We start from the raw sequence: 16,151 nt of genomic DNA, 5'->3' as shown, positions 1-16,151 counted from the left end.
CGGCGACGGTGGCCACAATAGGGGCAAAGGCGGTGAAGGTGGTAGCAATGGTGGTGGGGGTGGTAGCGACGACGACTACGGTGAAAATGAAAACAAAAAGTCAATACAAACATGTTTTCTAAATTTGAAAATTTTGATTAGAACAAAAAATGTTTTCTCAAACCAAATCTGCCAAAAAATAACTAGTTTGTATTGGTGCTCTCCACCAGTCGAGGTGCTAGTAGCCCAAAATAACTTGTAACTAGATTATGAGTTCAATAAGGTCACAGACTTTGGTTTCCTCAAATTGATCCAAATTTAGACCATTTTATTTAGACGTTTTATCCTTTATCCCAATTTGGTCACCGCTTGCCAGCTACTCCTCCACCCTGGATTCTGTTGCCATCAACCTCACTCATTTGATATACTCCATTGTGTAAACTCCTTGCGTCATCAACATACCAGTGGGACACTTTGTCGATGTTTTCTCCACGCGATTTTCATCAACACCACCCATGTTGATGTAATCAAGTCAAAGCTATAAAGGTGGTGAAGTCGGGCAATCGGCCAAAGATGCCACATTTAACTATAGGAAAGAAATGTTCCACCTCAAAAAGACAATATCTTCAAACCTGAGTGGTGGTCGCTCCACAGATGGTCGTAGGGACCTTGTATGGGAACAAGTGTTGGTGGTTGTCGATTCTTGTGTTGGGGGGTTTTGTAGCAAAGGATGTTGCCGCTCAGCGACGAGGTCAATGGAAAATAACAATAATATTAACAGGAAAAGCAATCAAAACCTTTGGAGGCCCCAAATCCTTTGTGACCAAAGCGGCAAATACCTTCTATTTTCTACCTTTGCCATACAATTTTCTCGGAAGATCTCTTTTCCTTGGAGTACAGAAGCCAGATCCATCCACGCCCACTTCACAAGAATTGAAACCATTTTCTACATCTAGAACACCTCCATTCCCACGAAACCCAACAGAAGTATGACACCCATCAATGTCCCCATTCACATAGGAAATATTTCCATTGCACAAAAACGAAAGTGGCACCCTCTAAGTATGCCTTGAAACCCCATCAGAGATTATGAAGCCAGAAATATATGCACTCACCAAGGAGATTTTTTTTTTTTATATTTCCAACATCCCCATTCAATCCATGAAACCTATGCAACCAATATGAGTTCTTCACCGTTGCAGACAACCTTTCCTCAATCGCAACGTTCCGCAAATCAATTTTGGTGCCGAAACCCCAATCGAAACCATAACAAATGAATCCTTTTTCACCAAGGCTCATAAGAGCAAGCATGTCAATTTCTGTCTCCCCACCCTCTTGTGTTACTTCATCTTCCTTCCTGCAGCCTAGGCCAGAGATCTCAAGAAATAAAACTACACCAGGGATCCTTTGACCCAAATCACAGAACCCTGAATTAGCAACACATCCTTCCTTTGTCGTAGATAATGGAGCCAAACGTATCTTCTCCAGCAACCCCATCAGAACATCATACTAAGACAAGGGTCATGAAGAAACCCGAGTCACCTTCGACTGCCAGGCTTGTGAGAAGCCTTTCACCGTCTTCTTCAAAATATTCCGAAAACGAATGCTCTTGAGCCTGAACCCCTAAAGGACCAATCTTCTGCAAAACCTCCAAAGCCCTAATCTCAGAACTGATTGAGCTGTTTCACTTGCAGATACTTTGCAACCGAAATGCTTAAAAAAGACTCGCAAATCCGGATACCATTGAGATTTCTCATGGCCCGTATGACGTATCTCTTTGATTCCATACGCACGAACCCCAAGTGTCGCCGCTTTCCATGCTTCCTCCTCCTTTGAATGAAAATACTAGAGATCCTTCCAAATTGAGAGAAAAGGACTTTGATCCTTCCAAATACATCAATACTAATGTTATTTTAAAAACAAAAAAATGAAGCTTTTGCAAATAAAAAAGGTGTTGAATGATATCTCACTGTTTTTATTTTTTTTTGAAAGTGATATCTCACTATTTTTAGTTTTTTACAATATACTCCCTCCGGTCCTATTTATAAGCATGAAAGAGAAGAAAAATTTTGATCCTTTTTATAAGAACCAAATGAAAGTTTGAGTTATATTAATTATTTTTTTTCCAATGATGCCCTTATTAATTCTAACTTGTAAAATGTGTCTCATTAATTATTCACTCTCTTTCCCACTTTCCAACACTAATAACAAAGGGTAATTTTGAAAATTTATTTTGATTCAAGACATATTTAATGCATTTTATCTAGTTTAATTACATTTCTTAAACTATCTGAATTTTTTTTGTTGCTTATAAATAGGACCCCTAAGACCGGAGGAAGTATAATAAGTTGAAGTAGGTTAGCGAAGCTTATATATAAAATTTTAAATTTTATATAAATGTTTAAAGGGGGTGTCATCATGCTCTCAAAACAATGGTTAGTTATGAATGACTCATGAGTTCGGTCGGAATAGTTTCCGTTTGCGGGTTGCTGATGGTTGCTTAATCCATTGATGAGGAGAAGTAAATAATTGGGAAATAGAAATATATGGTTGGCTACTGCAGCGTTTGGTTGGAAGGGAGACAATCAACTACAATTGGAAGAACCTTCCTGTCGCAGGCATGTTCTGTGGCCACAACCACAAGGGAACGAGAGAAGATGTACTCGGATTTGTTGAGAGGATATGTGCAAGATTCAGATCTTGTGAGCGGAAGAGCGGCTCATGCTAAATTCATCAAAGGATGTATTCCTTCATCTCTTTTTCTTGAGAACCATTTGGTCAACATGTATGTCAAAATGGGAGACCTTCATTCGGGTCTCAAGATGTTTGAAGAAATGCCACAAAGGAATGTGGTGTCATGGTCTGCTGTCATGGCTGGTTGCGTCCAAAATGGGTGTCCTTCGGAAACACTTTCTTTGTTCAGCCGAATGCACCGTGAGGGACTCACAAAACCAAATGAGTTCACATTTGTTAGTGCTCTTCATGCCTGCTCATTGACTGATTCTGACTCTGACTCTGAGAATCTTCCTCCTCCTCCTCCTCATCCTCAGGCTTTCCAGATTTATTCATTAGTGGTGCGGTCGGGATTTGAGTCTAATATCTTCTTACTCAATGCTTTTTTGACAGCCTTAGTCAGGCATGGTAAACTGGCCGAAGCCTTGCATGTTTTTGAGATAAGTCCTGCTGGCAAGGATATTGTGTCATGGAATACCATGATGGGGGGCTACTTGCAGTTTTCTTGTGACCAGATTCCTGGATTTTGGTGTTGCATGAGCCGGAAGGGTATAAAACCGGATAACTTCTCATTTTCCACCGCCCTCACTGGCTTGGCTGCTCTATCTTATCTCCAAATGGGAATGCAGGTACATGCACACCTTGTCAAGAGTGGTTATGGGGATGATATTTGTGTAGGTAACTCTCTGGCTGATATGTATATCAAAAATCAAAAGTTGGAGGAGGGTTTCAGAGCCTTTGACGAGATGCCTAACAAAGATGTGTGCTCTTGGTCCCAGATGGCTGCCGGATGTTTACTGTGTGGGGAACCAAGAAAGGCACTTACAGTCATTGCACATATGAAGATAATGGGTGTAAAGCCAAATAAATTTACCTTGGCAACTGCCCTAAATGCTTGTGCTAGTTTGGCTTCGCTGGAGGAAGGCAAACAAATTCATGGCTTGAGGATCAAACTTGGAAGTGAGGTTGATGCTTGTGTTGATAATGCTCTTCTTGATATGTATGCAAAATGTGGGTGCATGGACAGTGCACGGAGTGTTTTTCATTCAATGAATTCCCGCTCTGTCATCTCATGGACAACAATGATAATGGCATGTGCACAGAATGGCAAATCCAGAGAAGCTCTTCAAATTTTTGATGAAATGAGGGAGACAAGTACTGTAGTGCCAAATTACATCACCTTCATTTGTATCCTCTATGCATGTAGTCAAGCTAAGTTTGTGAATGAAGGGTGGAAATATTTTTCCTCAATGACTAAAGAATATGGAATCTTTCCTGGTGAAGATCACTACGCTTGTATGGTGAATATCCTAGGCCGCGCTGGACTTATTAAAGAAGCTGTGGAATTAATCCTAAGAATGCCATTTCAGCCAGGTGTGCTTGTTTGGCAAACATTGCTCAGTGCTTGTCAGGTTCACGGGGATGTGGAGACTGGGAAACTTGCAGCAGAACAAGCCATGCTTCAGGACAAAAAAGACCCATCAACTTATTTATTATTGTCTAACATGTTGGCTGAGTTGAGCAATTGGAATGGCGTGGTGATTCTGAGAGAACTTATGGAGAAAAGGAATGTGAAAAAAGTACCAGGATCCAGCTGGATTGAAATCGAAAAGATTTAAATACTAGGAAGATGTGGGTGAAGGAGAACTTATTATTCACATGATTTCTCCCTTTGAAAGTTTAGAGTTTCAGCTTTCCTATTTTATGTTCTACCTTCTAATATACATGAACCTAGTAGCTCAAACAGGCTTGTTTTAGACATTCAGTTCTTTTAGTTTCAATTCTCTATATAAGAGAATTGTTATATTAAATGTCATATATGCTAGCTCACATTAAGATTAACTTTATTAAGTATAAAACAATATGATTAAATATGAAATGATTTTTATATAATGAAATACATATGATAAAATTCTTTAAAAAAATAGTATTAAGATATTCACCTCATCAACACAAAACACACAAGTTTTTGTTAATGAAATTAATTCTATTAGAGAATATACAGTTGAATAAAATTTTATTAACACTTTGAAGTCTAATGAAATTTCTGTGAACTATTGCTTGAAGAAAATATAAATATCATAATTTTAATGAAATTTATAGTTTAGTAATACGAGGATAGATCAAGGGAGAGGGGGTTTCTTAAGTGTTAATAAAATTTTCTTAACACTTTGTATATGTTTTGACAACACGTATGACCAAAGCTCATACTACTCGGGTGGTCTGAGCCTAAGAGGATACTACGGATGGAATCACACTTCTATAGGAAACAAAATTCATGACTGCACTGCTTAAGGTTGATTTGCAGCGCAGTTAGTACAAGTTCCAAATATGACATAAAAATAGAGATTTAGATCCTCTCATATGACTATCTCACATGATATGATCATGTGATAGATCAGGACCCTTTATTAGTTTTAATTAAATCTAACGGTGAATGTTGGTTCCAAATTGTTTTTGCGTTCCTACATTGTAACAAAACCCATCTCCATCGTGTTCCGACACTAGTTCCAAACCCTTGTTAACTTGTCATTAACTACTCACCATTGTTAGAACACGTCATTAACCTCTCTGGGTCTTACATCTGGGATGTGTAAATTTTGTGGCGTTTGAAGATTTGTTTGTTTCCATCACATTCACAATAACAATCAGATCATGGTTCTTATGATTTTGATTTGGATTGCTAATAATTTGTTTTCTTTTATTGTATTGGAATTGGCGGAGGCAGGATTTTGATTTGGGTGCCCAAATTAAAGTGCATATTACTTCTCAAAAAACATTAATTCTCACATGCGTTATTTGTGTAACAAATTTGACATATACTTAGCATTTTTATAGGTAGTGTTAGAAAAGCTAAGTTAGAATCACACGTCACAAAACCTTAAGCTTAAGGTAATGGGTGTGTGTTCTTTTATTATATATACACTTGTACACTAGCTAATATAGGAAATGTGAGACTTCTTTGAGTCACCATTTGTTATCCCTATTACTCCCCTCTCAAGTGGGACTCCATTTTTTTCATCTTTCTTTTCTTGCTTTTTTTTTTGCCTTTGACTTGTACTCTAACGGAAACATCAGTGGTCGTCGGGCTTGTGTTCCTTCGCCTGAGTCTGCCTTTCGACTTTCTTTGTCTGGGCTAGTACTCCAGCGGGAACATTGGAGTTCCTTGGACTTGTGCTCCTTCGTCTGAGTCAGAGGCCTTGGCTTGCTTTATCTTGGGCTTGAGCTTAGCGGAACGTCATTAGGTGTTAGACTTCTGTTCATGAGTCTTCAGATGCCTTGTACTGTATATCATTTTTTTTTGGAATTTTTTTTTGCGGTTTTTTTTTCATTTTTTTTGGAAGCGGAAGTCATGGCTTAGATCAGACTAGCTCTGATACCATGTTAGAAAACCTAAGTCAGAACTACACACCACAAAACCTTAGGCTCAATACAATGTACGTGTGTTCTTTATTATATATACACTAGCTAATCTAGGCAATATGAGACTTCTTTAAGTCACCATTTGTTATCTCGATTAGGTAGATTGAGTACAATGGATAATAACTAGCATATTCCTAGAATATTCACAATGTAACATATATAATATTTTTATAATACTAAGAGTGGTGCCACATAAAACTTTACATGGTATTAAAAAACAGAACCAAGATGTTGGGGTGACTATAGCATGGCCATATCCCCTTGTATCCGCCACTGATTGGAATCATGATTTTGTTGATGGTTATTCACCCAATGATGAGTTTTTTCCCAACATCAATTGTTTCTGTTGACGGAGATGAGTATCCTATCGGTGTGGAAACGTGAAAAGGGGAAAATTAGGGGAGTTGGGTTTGGGGCCTCCCCTATGGGGCTGCGCGCCCCACCCTTTTTTTTTAAACCCAAAAGTGCCCTACGGAAAGGTACTTTCCGTATTCAATTTAACTGAATACGGAAAGGTACTTTCCGTATTATATTTTGATGACTACGGAAAGGTATTTTCCGTATTTAACTCTGACAGGATTCCCCCTTTTTCCACCATTACTCCTCCCTCACCAACCTTCACCAACCCCTCACCAGCCCCCCTGAACCTCCTCAATGCCTCCAGACCACCCTCTCTCTCACCCTCTCCTACCTCACTTTCATTCCCAAGCTCTCCACCACCATCCACTCCTTCATTTCCCAAGCTCTCCACCACTACAACAAGTGTTGTAGTAGAGGTAAGTCTATGTGTTTATTTGTTGTTATTTTGTAGGATTAAGTAGTGGAAGTAGTTAGATTAAGTAGTTTAAGTAGTTAGATTAAGTAGTTTAAGTAGTTAGAAGGATGGGTTTTTGAATTCTGAGTCGTGATATAATACGGATTGTTATCTTCCGTATTGAATATGGAAAGGTACTTTCCGTATTCAGTATGGAAAGTAACAATCCGTATTCGGTATGGAAAGTATATTTCCGTATTGAGTATGGAATGTAACTTTCCGTATTCTCTTCCAGGGATGACAGATTCATTTTTCTTTGGTGAGTCACAATTGATTGAAGCTGGATTTCACAATGGTCAACCTGAAGAGGCCACTACAGAGGTGCCACCACCAGCATTTGTGCCCCCGTGTATAAGTATAGATGTCTCGCATTTATTTGCAACTGATCAGGTATTCTTTGAACATATTTTTGCATTGTTTTGAGAGTGTAATATATCAATTCTTATTATGTCTTGATCACCCTTGTAATCAATTCTTATTATTATAACAGATTTTCCCTACCCGTGATGATCTTATCAATTGGGTTCATGGAATTGCGATTGAAAATGGATATGTTACGTTGATAACAAAGTCAGATTATGGTGGGAATGGAAGCAGAAAAGCTTATGTCATGTTGGGGTGCGAGAAGCATGGTAAATATGTTCCTTATAGAGACCCTGACCTTGTTGAAGGGACGAGATCACAAAAGACAGGTTGTCCTTTTAGACTAAAAGGACGACCTAGGAAAAATGGCATAGATAGAGATTGGCGGCTAAAGGTGATGGAAGATATACACAACCATGAACCAGCTAGGTCACTACTTGGGCACAATTTTGTTGGTCGTCTAAAACCCGGAGAGAAGGAGCAAGTGGGAAAAATGACAAGGAGTTGGGTTCCACCGAGAAAGATGTTGTTGACTTTGAAGGAAAACAATCCTTCAAACTTGACTACCATATCTCAGATTTATGGTGTTTGCAAGAGGTTAAGAAAATCCCTCCGCGGGGGATTGACAGAAATGCAACACTTGTTGAAGAAGTTGGACGGTGACAAGTATGTCCACTTTGAAAGACATGAGCCTGGATCGGAAGTCATTAGGGATGTATTTTGGGCTCATCCAAATGCTATCAAACTGTTCAACACATTTCCATATGTAGTGATTATGGATTGCACATACAAGACAAACAAATATGCAATTCCCTTGCTTGAGATTGTTGGACTGACTTCCACAGATAAGACATACTCCATAACCTTTTGCTACATTGTTAATGAGGGCACAGATGACTACGTTTGGGCACTGGAGTGTATGAAGTCTCTATTAGCTGATCAAGCCATGTTGCCTAAGGTGATTGTTACTGACAGGGATCTTGCCTTATTGAGTGCTGCTAAGCAAAGCCTTCCTAACACTACACATTTATTATGCTTGTGGCACATCAACAAGTGTGTTTTGGCAAAGTGCAAACTCTATGTTGGCACAGATGATTTTGCTGAGTTGGTTATGATGAAGTGGGCAGAGGTGGTGGATGCTGCAACAGTTGAAGAATTTGAAGTGAAATGGATGCAATTGTTTAATATGTGCAAGGCAAAATACAGCAACTTTACCTCCTATTGTTCTACTACATGGTTGGTTCACAAGGAGAAATTCGCCAAGGCATGGACAAATCATGTGATGCACTTTGGAACAACAACAAGTAACAGGTAAAAAAATTACATGAGCTTAATTTATGCGTTGTTTGTTCATTTGATAGATTGTTGTTAATAAGATATCTATTTGTTGTTTGCAGGGCTGAGGGTGCACATGCCAGTTTGAAGAAGATGTTACGGGATTGCAAGGGTGACCTGGCCACTTCATGGGATGCGTCGCATAGTTTGACATGTAATCGACATACTGAAATATTAGCATCGTTTGAGCGCAGTATTCACAGAATTGATCACATTTTCATGTTCCCATTTTACACAAATATTAGAGGATTTGTGTCAAACAAATGCCTGCAGCTCATCGACGATGAACATATAAGAATGAAGTCCTACGGCGGATGCGATTGCTTGTTGAGAGAGACTCATGGACTACCTTGCGGTTGTGAACTTGCAGGTCACCGGTCAACCACTCTCTTGTCAATTAATTCTATTTGTTATTGAAAGTGACACTTTTGTGAACTTGCAGGTTATGAAAGAGTTCCATATGAGTCAATTCATCCATTCTGGAAGAGACTGAGTTGGGAGCATGTACCTGAACCTGTTGCAGATACTACCAGCAACCATATTTGCGGCATGAACCATGGAGATATGCAACCAGAAGTTGAGGCATTGACACATTATTTCAGTTCTTTGGATACTGGAGGGCAGAGTATGGTAAGGAGGAAGCTTCAAGCGATCTATTGTCCTGAAAGCAGTTCACTTTGTACTCCTGCGGTTAAGATAAGGTCCAAGCGCACTCTTAAGGCGAATGAGAAAATACCACCTAAGAATAAAGCAATAGGATCCTTGACTCGTGATCTTTCAGGTTTTGAACATGTTGATAGGGAGATCAGAGAGGCAAAGAAGGTTTCACAACCACCAAAGAAGAAGAAGCGTGTGAAGAAGTCTGATACAAGCTATTTCATGGGTCATTTTCCAGCCTTTTTCCACCCATATATACAAACAGTTCAGAATGTTGAGGATGATGGTAATTGTGGCTATAGAGCCGTTGCTGCATTACTCGGACTACCATCAGGTGAGGAAAGTTGGTCATGGGTTAGGGCAGCGTTGATAGAAGAACTTGAAAGACACAGAGGGTTGTATGATGAAATGTGGTCCAGACATGTGGTTAATGCCTTACATTCCCGACTCACTCTTCCTCCTGGTGATCCGGCTACCGAGGATAAATGGATGCAACTGCCAGAGATGGGATACCTTGTAGCAACCAGGTTCCAAGTGGTTTTCATATCCATCTCCTCTACGGGTTGTTGGTCATACCTTCCACTAAGAGGAGAAGGTCCACCGGATGTACATCCTGTTATAGCTGTTGGTCATGTGATTAATCACTTTGTACAGATATTTTTTGATTGAGTACACTAATATCCAATTGGTGAATTGATTTGTTGTATTTGCAAGTTATCTAATTTTATTGTTATTCTCTATAATGTAGCTCCATCTAACTCCTAGACATTCTATGCCGCCAATTGCTCTCCAGTGGGAACGGTATGTTGATCCTACATCAGTAAGCTGGTGCGCCCCATATGGTACACGTTTAGGAAGATTCACATCAGAATACGAAGCTTGGCTTGTTACTTTTGGTGTTCCTCTTATTCACCAAAGCTATGTAGACATCACCTCAGATTGACACCACACTTTTGTGTGATATTCATTTGTAAACGCTCTGTAATATTAATCTGATGGGCCTTGCCTTTATGATGTTCATTTGTTGCTTTTAATAATATTAATTTGATGGTCATTGTTATATTGATGGGCCTTATTATTTTGAATCAGCATCAGGGATAATTAACATAGACAACCACTCTGTCATCAGAGTCCTGTCATTTCCAACCACCCCATCATCAGAGTCCTGTCATTTCCAACCACCCCATCATCAGAGTCTTGTCATTTTCATCCACTAAATGACGAACTTGAAACCTGACATTACTATCTACCACCAACCAACCCCAACCACACTTGTATTATCCACCAAACACCATAAATCTTTTGACTATTCTGCTATAAATCTCTCTGGGTTCTTTATTCTTCTTCATCCTTTTCTTCATGTCTTGCTTTCGAAGATAAAAAAAAACAATGGAACAAGACTGGGATGCATTAGTCCGCCGTTGCAAACGTCAAGGCAGCACTTCTAGCAGCTCTCGTCCTCTCATTCATGGGCCAGCTGGCGCCGTCCAGGCTGCCATGTATGGGCGTAGATCCAACCCTAACACACTACTCATTCCGACCCAAGAATTTGTGAGGCGTGCGCTCGAAGACAGATCAACCGAAACCGATCCTGATTTCAATTCAAATGCTTGGCTTACAGCCCTGCAATTGGTGGAATCTGCCACTCCGCTGGGCACAATCACAACGAATGTTGAGAGAGTAGAGAGTGTTGTTGCTGTTATTAAATCATGCACTCCCAATGGTTTCGGAGATGCCAAAGTTACCCTCAAGGTATTTGCTCGCTTTTGTCCAGCTTCTTTAACCGTCAATTTGTTGTCTCATTTTCTCTCACGATTGCATTGATTTAGGACCCTACGGGCACCGTTGACGCTAGCGTCCATCGCAAGGCCTTCACTGACGGGGAATTTAGGAATGTCATAACTGTTGGATCTGTTCTTGTTCTCCAAAAGGTCTATTACCTTAAACATTAATCTTGCTTCCTTTGAACAAGTACGCATTAATCTTTTAAATTTGCAATTTACTTGCAGGTTGCTGTGTTTGCACCGAGTAAATCTGTTCGTTATCTGAATATAACGTTGCCCAACATAGTCAAAGTATTTCCACAGGATAGCGGACCCCACGACTTCATCGATATCACTGAGGATTAATTTTGTTTTCGTGTTGCTTCTGAATAATTTCGTGTACCCTTTAAACTGTTTGCCATGAATTATTTATGTTACTTATCCTGCCTTTGATTATTTACGGTGTAGTTATACGGGTTTTTTTCAAAACAAGAGTCGGCATATAATGAGTGAAAATAGAAAGCATGATTAATATAAAGAGAGTCCTAATACAAAGAGTCACATGTCATAATATAAAAATACAAAAAAAATATACAAATATACAGTCAATCACTCGCCCCGACCCCTACCGGCCCCTCTACGACCTCTAGGTCCACGGGCTCTGCCTCCACGGCCTCTGCCTCCACGCGCACCCTCTGCAGGAGCACCCTCTGCAGGAGCACCCTCTCCACGGGCTCTGCCTCCACGGCCTCTGCCTCCACGCGCTCTGTCTCCACGACCTCTGCCTCCTGCAGCTCTAGCTCCTCGGACAGCAGCAAAGGCTACCCCCTGGGTACCAATGAAGGCATTGGATCTAATAAGATCCAGCGCCCTCTCAGTGAGGGATCGGGAATGCGTGCCCTCTGCAGGAGCATCTGGCACCTCGAGTGACTGCTCCAACAAGTCCACGGCCCGACGCATAACAGTCTGCAAAAATAATGTAGATACATTAGATACAAATAAAATATCATGAACAAAAAATCACAATTGAATGGAAAATAAAATTCAAACTTACCACTGCACTGAACTCCTCCCTCCTATCATCAGGGATGATGAACCGATGGGACACAGCGCTGTACCACCTCATGCAATCCTCCACAGCCTCTCCCGGATATGTAGCGGGGATCCCCTGAGGGCGGAGGTGCGGCGCAAACTCAGCAAAGGCAGCATCTGCGGTCTCAGCAAGGGACCCAGACGTCTGGATCTCAGAGGGGTGTCGAGGGACATCCTGTATGAAGCCAAACTGGCGCAGAACCCTCTCTGGTAGATGCCGTCGAACAACACGGCCAAATGGCGACCGGATGTAGCCAGAATACATGGCCCTCGGATCCCGTGGTCGATGAGCCCGATGGTCCTCAAATGGGGTCCATATAACGTCATCCACCGTCAGCTCATCGAGCATGACTCGCCTCTCATCAAGGCCTGCATGCCCGACCCGGGACATAGCCCACCGCCGCGCCCTAGGCTGGTCCTGCGAGTACTCCGGATCCGCCCTACGGATAATGACGCAGTCAGAAAGGTACTCGTAGACCCATCCTAGCAGGAGCGAGCTAAAACCTCCCATCTGGGCCGTCCCCCTCCTGGACGCTCGACTAAGCTGGTCGTATAGCGTAGCGAGCGCAATCGCGCCCCACGCGTACTCGCACACTCGACCAAGATCCTCCAACATCCCTATCCAGTAGACGGTCGTATGGTAGCCTCCGCTCTTGCTAGCAAAGAGCGTGGCGCCTAGCTGGTTCACCAGCCAAATCCGTGCAGCGTCCTCATATCGGTGCTCTACAATGAAGTGAATTAAGTTAATAGTTTATAACAATACAATAATAATAGATACAAAGACAATACAATAATAATTAAGACATACCCGCCAACGCAGCCTCATACCGGGTCTGCAAGACCCCAAAGCGAATAGTCTGGGACCTATTCGTATCAAACTCAGCCTCATAAATACCAACAGATCCTCCCATCAACTGAGCACAGAGCGCTGCACACTCGTCTCTCTCCCCTCCCAGGCGTATAGAACCTCGACCCCATGGGGAGATGGAGAAGAGCCGACACGTCGTCCAAGGTGATAGTCATCTCCCCGAACGGCATGTGGAAGCTACTAGTCTCCTCATGCCATCGCTCCACAAGGGCCAAAATAAGGCCTGCATCTGTCACCGGGTAGCTGCAATAGGGTAGCTGATGAAGACCCGTCTGCTCAATCAACTCTCGAACCCGCCTGTGACTGTCTGAATCACCATCACAAGCAAGGTTCCAAACCTTCCCCCCAGCTGTGGCCACCTTCAACTGTCGACGGTCCACATACCGCTCGTCTGTGCGTAGGAGTGCATGCCACGCCCAGGGAGCCTTGTGATCAGCATAATGGGTGAGGAGCGATAGCTCAACAGGCCCCCCCGGAAACGGCGGCAACCTCTGGATCAGGTCCTCCTCGCCACCCTGTGCCCCCTGCTCCCCCTGCTCTGGCGGCAGGACATCAGCATCAACAGTAGGCGGAGGAATACTATCCTCGTCAGATCCTCCCATGCCGGATGAGGCCTCGCCTGATGACTCCTCGCCGGAAGACTCCTCGCCTGAGGACTCCTCGCCTGAGGACTCCTCGCCTGATGACTCAACCATGGGAGAGGGCGGAGAAACAACTGTAGGTATCTCAACCGTGGGAGACGGCGGATAATCAAACAGAGGAACCTCAATCATGGGAGACGGCGGAGAAACAACTGGAGCTGAAGCCTCCACCGCCTGAGAGGTTGCAGCATGATCGCCGCGCCGGCTAGAAGCATGTAACCGCCGGTGTCTATCCTCAGTAGCCCCGACATCCTCACTAGAAGCATGAGACCTCTTTCTGTTCTTCATTCTCACTATATATTCAGAGCAAACATTCACTATATATACCATTTCAGCCATAGACAGAAACATGATGCAAGCAAATGGAAAATTCCTAGAATTTTATAAGTACATAGATGATAATCGGATCTTCTGTGGATTATGCATGCTTGGATCAACTTTTATTTTCCTAATAATCAATTATGGCATCTAGAAACTACTCACAAATGCTTTGGAAACCTTCTATAATTGATTCTGAACCCAGAATCAATTATAAGTGTTGGGTTTGGTTCTAAGATGAATACGGAAAACGTTTTTCCGTATTCAATACGGAAAACCATGTTCCATACTGAATACGGAAAACCATTTTCCATATTCAATACGGAAACCTGTGATCCGTATTTACCCAGAAACGCCATTAACGACAATGAGCTATCGGCCCTAAACCCAAACCACATTCAAGACATTTCAGCCAACAATACCTCTACACAAGCAACAATCGACTACCCTAGGGTTCAATGATTAACATAATTTCAAGTTAAATGGGGAAAATCCAAAAATCCTTACCTCTAGGTTTCAATTCTGAGAATGGGGTTGTGAAGAGCTTTGATGGAGATGATGGAACCTTTCAAGTACACGGTTCAAGCAAGGGGAGCGACAGAGATCGAAGGTTGAAGAGGGGAGAAGAGCTTGGCAAAATACGGAATGAAGTTTGAAATGGGTTTGAATAAACCCTTGCCGGTTTACATACTAATATAATACGGATATAAGACTTCCGTATTGAATACGGAAATGTTGCTTTCGTATTCTATTAAAGGGGGGCGTTCCAGTAATTTCCCCACTTTAAGTGGGGCGGGGAGCCCCATAGGGGGGGCCCCAAACCCAACTCCCGAAAATTAGGGAGATCATGGTGGTAATTGCGGGGAGATGATATGCACCGTTAGATTTTATTATAAATAATGAATGGTGATGATCTATCACATGACATAATCATGTAGGATAGACACATGAGAGGTAACTATATATTTAAATGAAGGCTTAATTGCACTTTTGGTCCCCCAACTTTGGCCTTCCTGTAAAAATCATTCTAAACTTCAAAATTAGCAAAAAAACGACCCTGAAGTTTACACTCGGTTGCAAAATTGGTCTTCCGTTAAATTCCGTCTAAAATCTAACAGAATATTCCGTTAAAAATGAATTATAAAATAAAGAAAAACTAAAATTGAGAAAAAAATATATTTTAACGTTTTCTGGGTAAAAAAATAAAAAACCCATAAACTTCATCATCTTCATCCCTTTCTTTAAGCATTCTTCATCATCTACCCAGAAATCACAAGCTTTCAAAAAAAAGGTTCATTCCATAATTATCGTTTTCTCCATAATCATAATCCTTCTCCTCCAAACCTCACTTTTTCCATTTCTCTCTTCAAAATCCGGAGATATCCAACTCCTTCACACCTTGTCATCAATCAGACTTTCTCTTCTACTTCCAAATCCAACACCTTCACCAACCAGCAAAATCAAAGTCCTAGTCCGAACCAGCCACCATGATGCAAATCGAATAGATTGGCCAGAGAGATTCAAAATTTGGGGCCAGATCTGGATGCATCAATCTCTCAACAACGTTCTCCCTTCTACGTTCCTCTTCTACCTTTGTTCTGGGTTTGTTGGTGGTGGTGGGTTAGTGTGGGTTTGTTGGGTTGCGATTTCGAGGTGGGGGCAATGGAGGTTGTGGGTTGCGATTAAGGGGTGGGGCAGTGGAGGATGTGGGTCGAGATTTGGGAGTCGTCGCGATTTGAGGGTGGCAGCGGCGGTGGTTATGGGTTTCGATTTGGGCGTGAAAGAAAGCTCCATTCATATCAGGCTTCAACGTCAGATTCAGAGTTTGGCTAAGCTCAACAATGTTCCAATTTTGCCCATTCTCAGAGCTTCAATTTCAAACTGGAAACAACTGGTTGTCTCTCATATTGGTTGTTTGTTTTGAATTCATTCATTTAGTTGATACATACTGGGATAATTGTGCAAACTTTGGATTTGATACATGGCAATATGACATCCTTAGGATTTGTAGTCTATTATGTCCTCCTAAATAATTAAGTGTTCAAGTTCTACAATTGGATTTATACTCTCTGTACCTTGATGTTTGGTCTCATGGTGTTTGGATTTGGGTACGAAAGTGGTTGGGATGATGTTGGAATCAAATGCATGTATTGATGAAGATGAAC

At 41.7% G+C, this 16,151-nt stretch overlaps 3 protein-coding genes across 3 annotated transcripts; 2 read left to right on the top strand and 1 right to left on the bottom strand.

Moving 5' to 3' along the window:
* Nucleotides 1–2,525: 2,525 nt before the first annotated feature.
* Nucleotides 2,526–4,331, top strand: LOC130737352 (pentatricopeptide repeat-containing protein At2g13600-like). Its single transcript, XM_057589096.1, has one exon. It carries the CDS (start codon nucleotides 2,526–2,528, stop codon nucleotides 4,329–4,331), a length of 1,806 nt encoding a protein of 601 aa, XP_057445079.1.
* Nucleotides 4,332–7,469: 3,138 nt separating this feature from the next.
* Nucleotides 7,470–9,072, top strand: LOC130741464 (protein FAR-RED IMPAIRED RESPONSE 1-like). Its single transcript, XM_057594396.1, has 2 exons — nucleotides 7,470–8,623; nucleotides 8,710–9,072. The coding sequence occupies exons 1-2, from the start codon at nucleotides 7,560–7,562 to the stop codon at nucleotides 9,062–9,064; spliced, it is 1,419 nt and encodes a 472-aa protein (XP_057450379.1). The 5' UTR covers nucleotides 7,470–7,559; the 3' UTR covers nucleotides 9,065–9,072.
* A 2,498-nt stretch (nucleotides 9,073–11,570) lies between these two features.
* On the bottom strand, nucleotides 11,571–14,721 carry LOC130741465 (protein MAINTENANCE OF MERISTEMS-like). Its single transcript, XM_057594397.1, has 4 exons — nucleotides 14,494–14,721; nucleotides 12,968–13,961; nucleotides 12,122–12,882; nucleotides 11,571–12,033 (listed from the first exon to the last, which is right to left on the bottom strand). The coding sequence occupies exons 2-4, from the start codon at nucleotides 13,068–13,070 to the stop codon at nucleotides 11,677–11,679; spliced, it is 1,221 nt and encodes a 406-aa protein (XP_057450380.1). The 5' UTR covers nucleotides 13,071–13,961; nucleotides 14,494–14,721; the 3' UTR covers nucleotides 11,571–11,676.
* Between the last annotated feature and the right edge of the window lie 1,430 nt (nucleotides 14,722–16,151).

The sequence above is a fragment of the Lotus japonicus genome, chromosome 2 (assembly GCF_012489685.1).
Source record: "Lotus japonicus ecotype B-129 chromosome 2, LjGifu_v1.2".
NCBI lineage: Eukaryota > Viridiplantae > Streptophyta > Magnoliopsida > Fabales > Fabaceae > Lotus > Lotus japonicus.
This window is presented reverse-complemented; position numbering and strand designations above follow the sequence as displayed.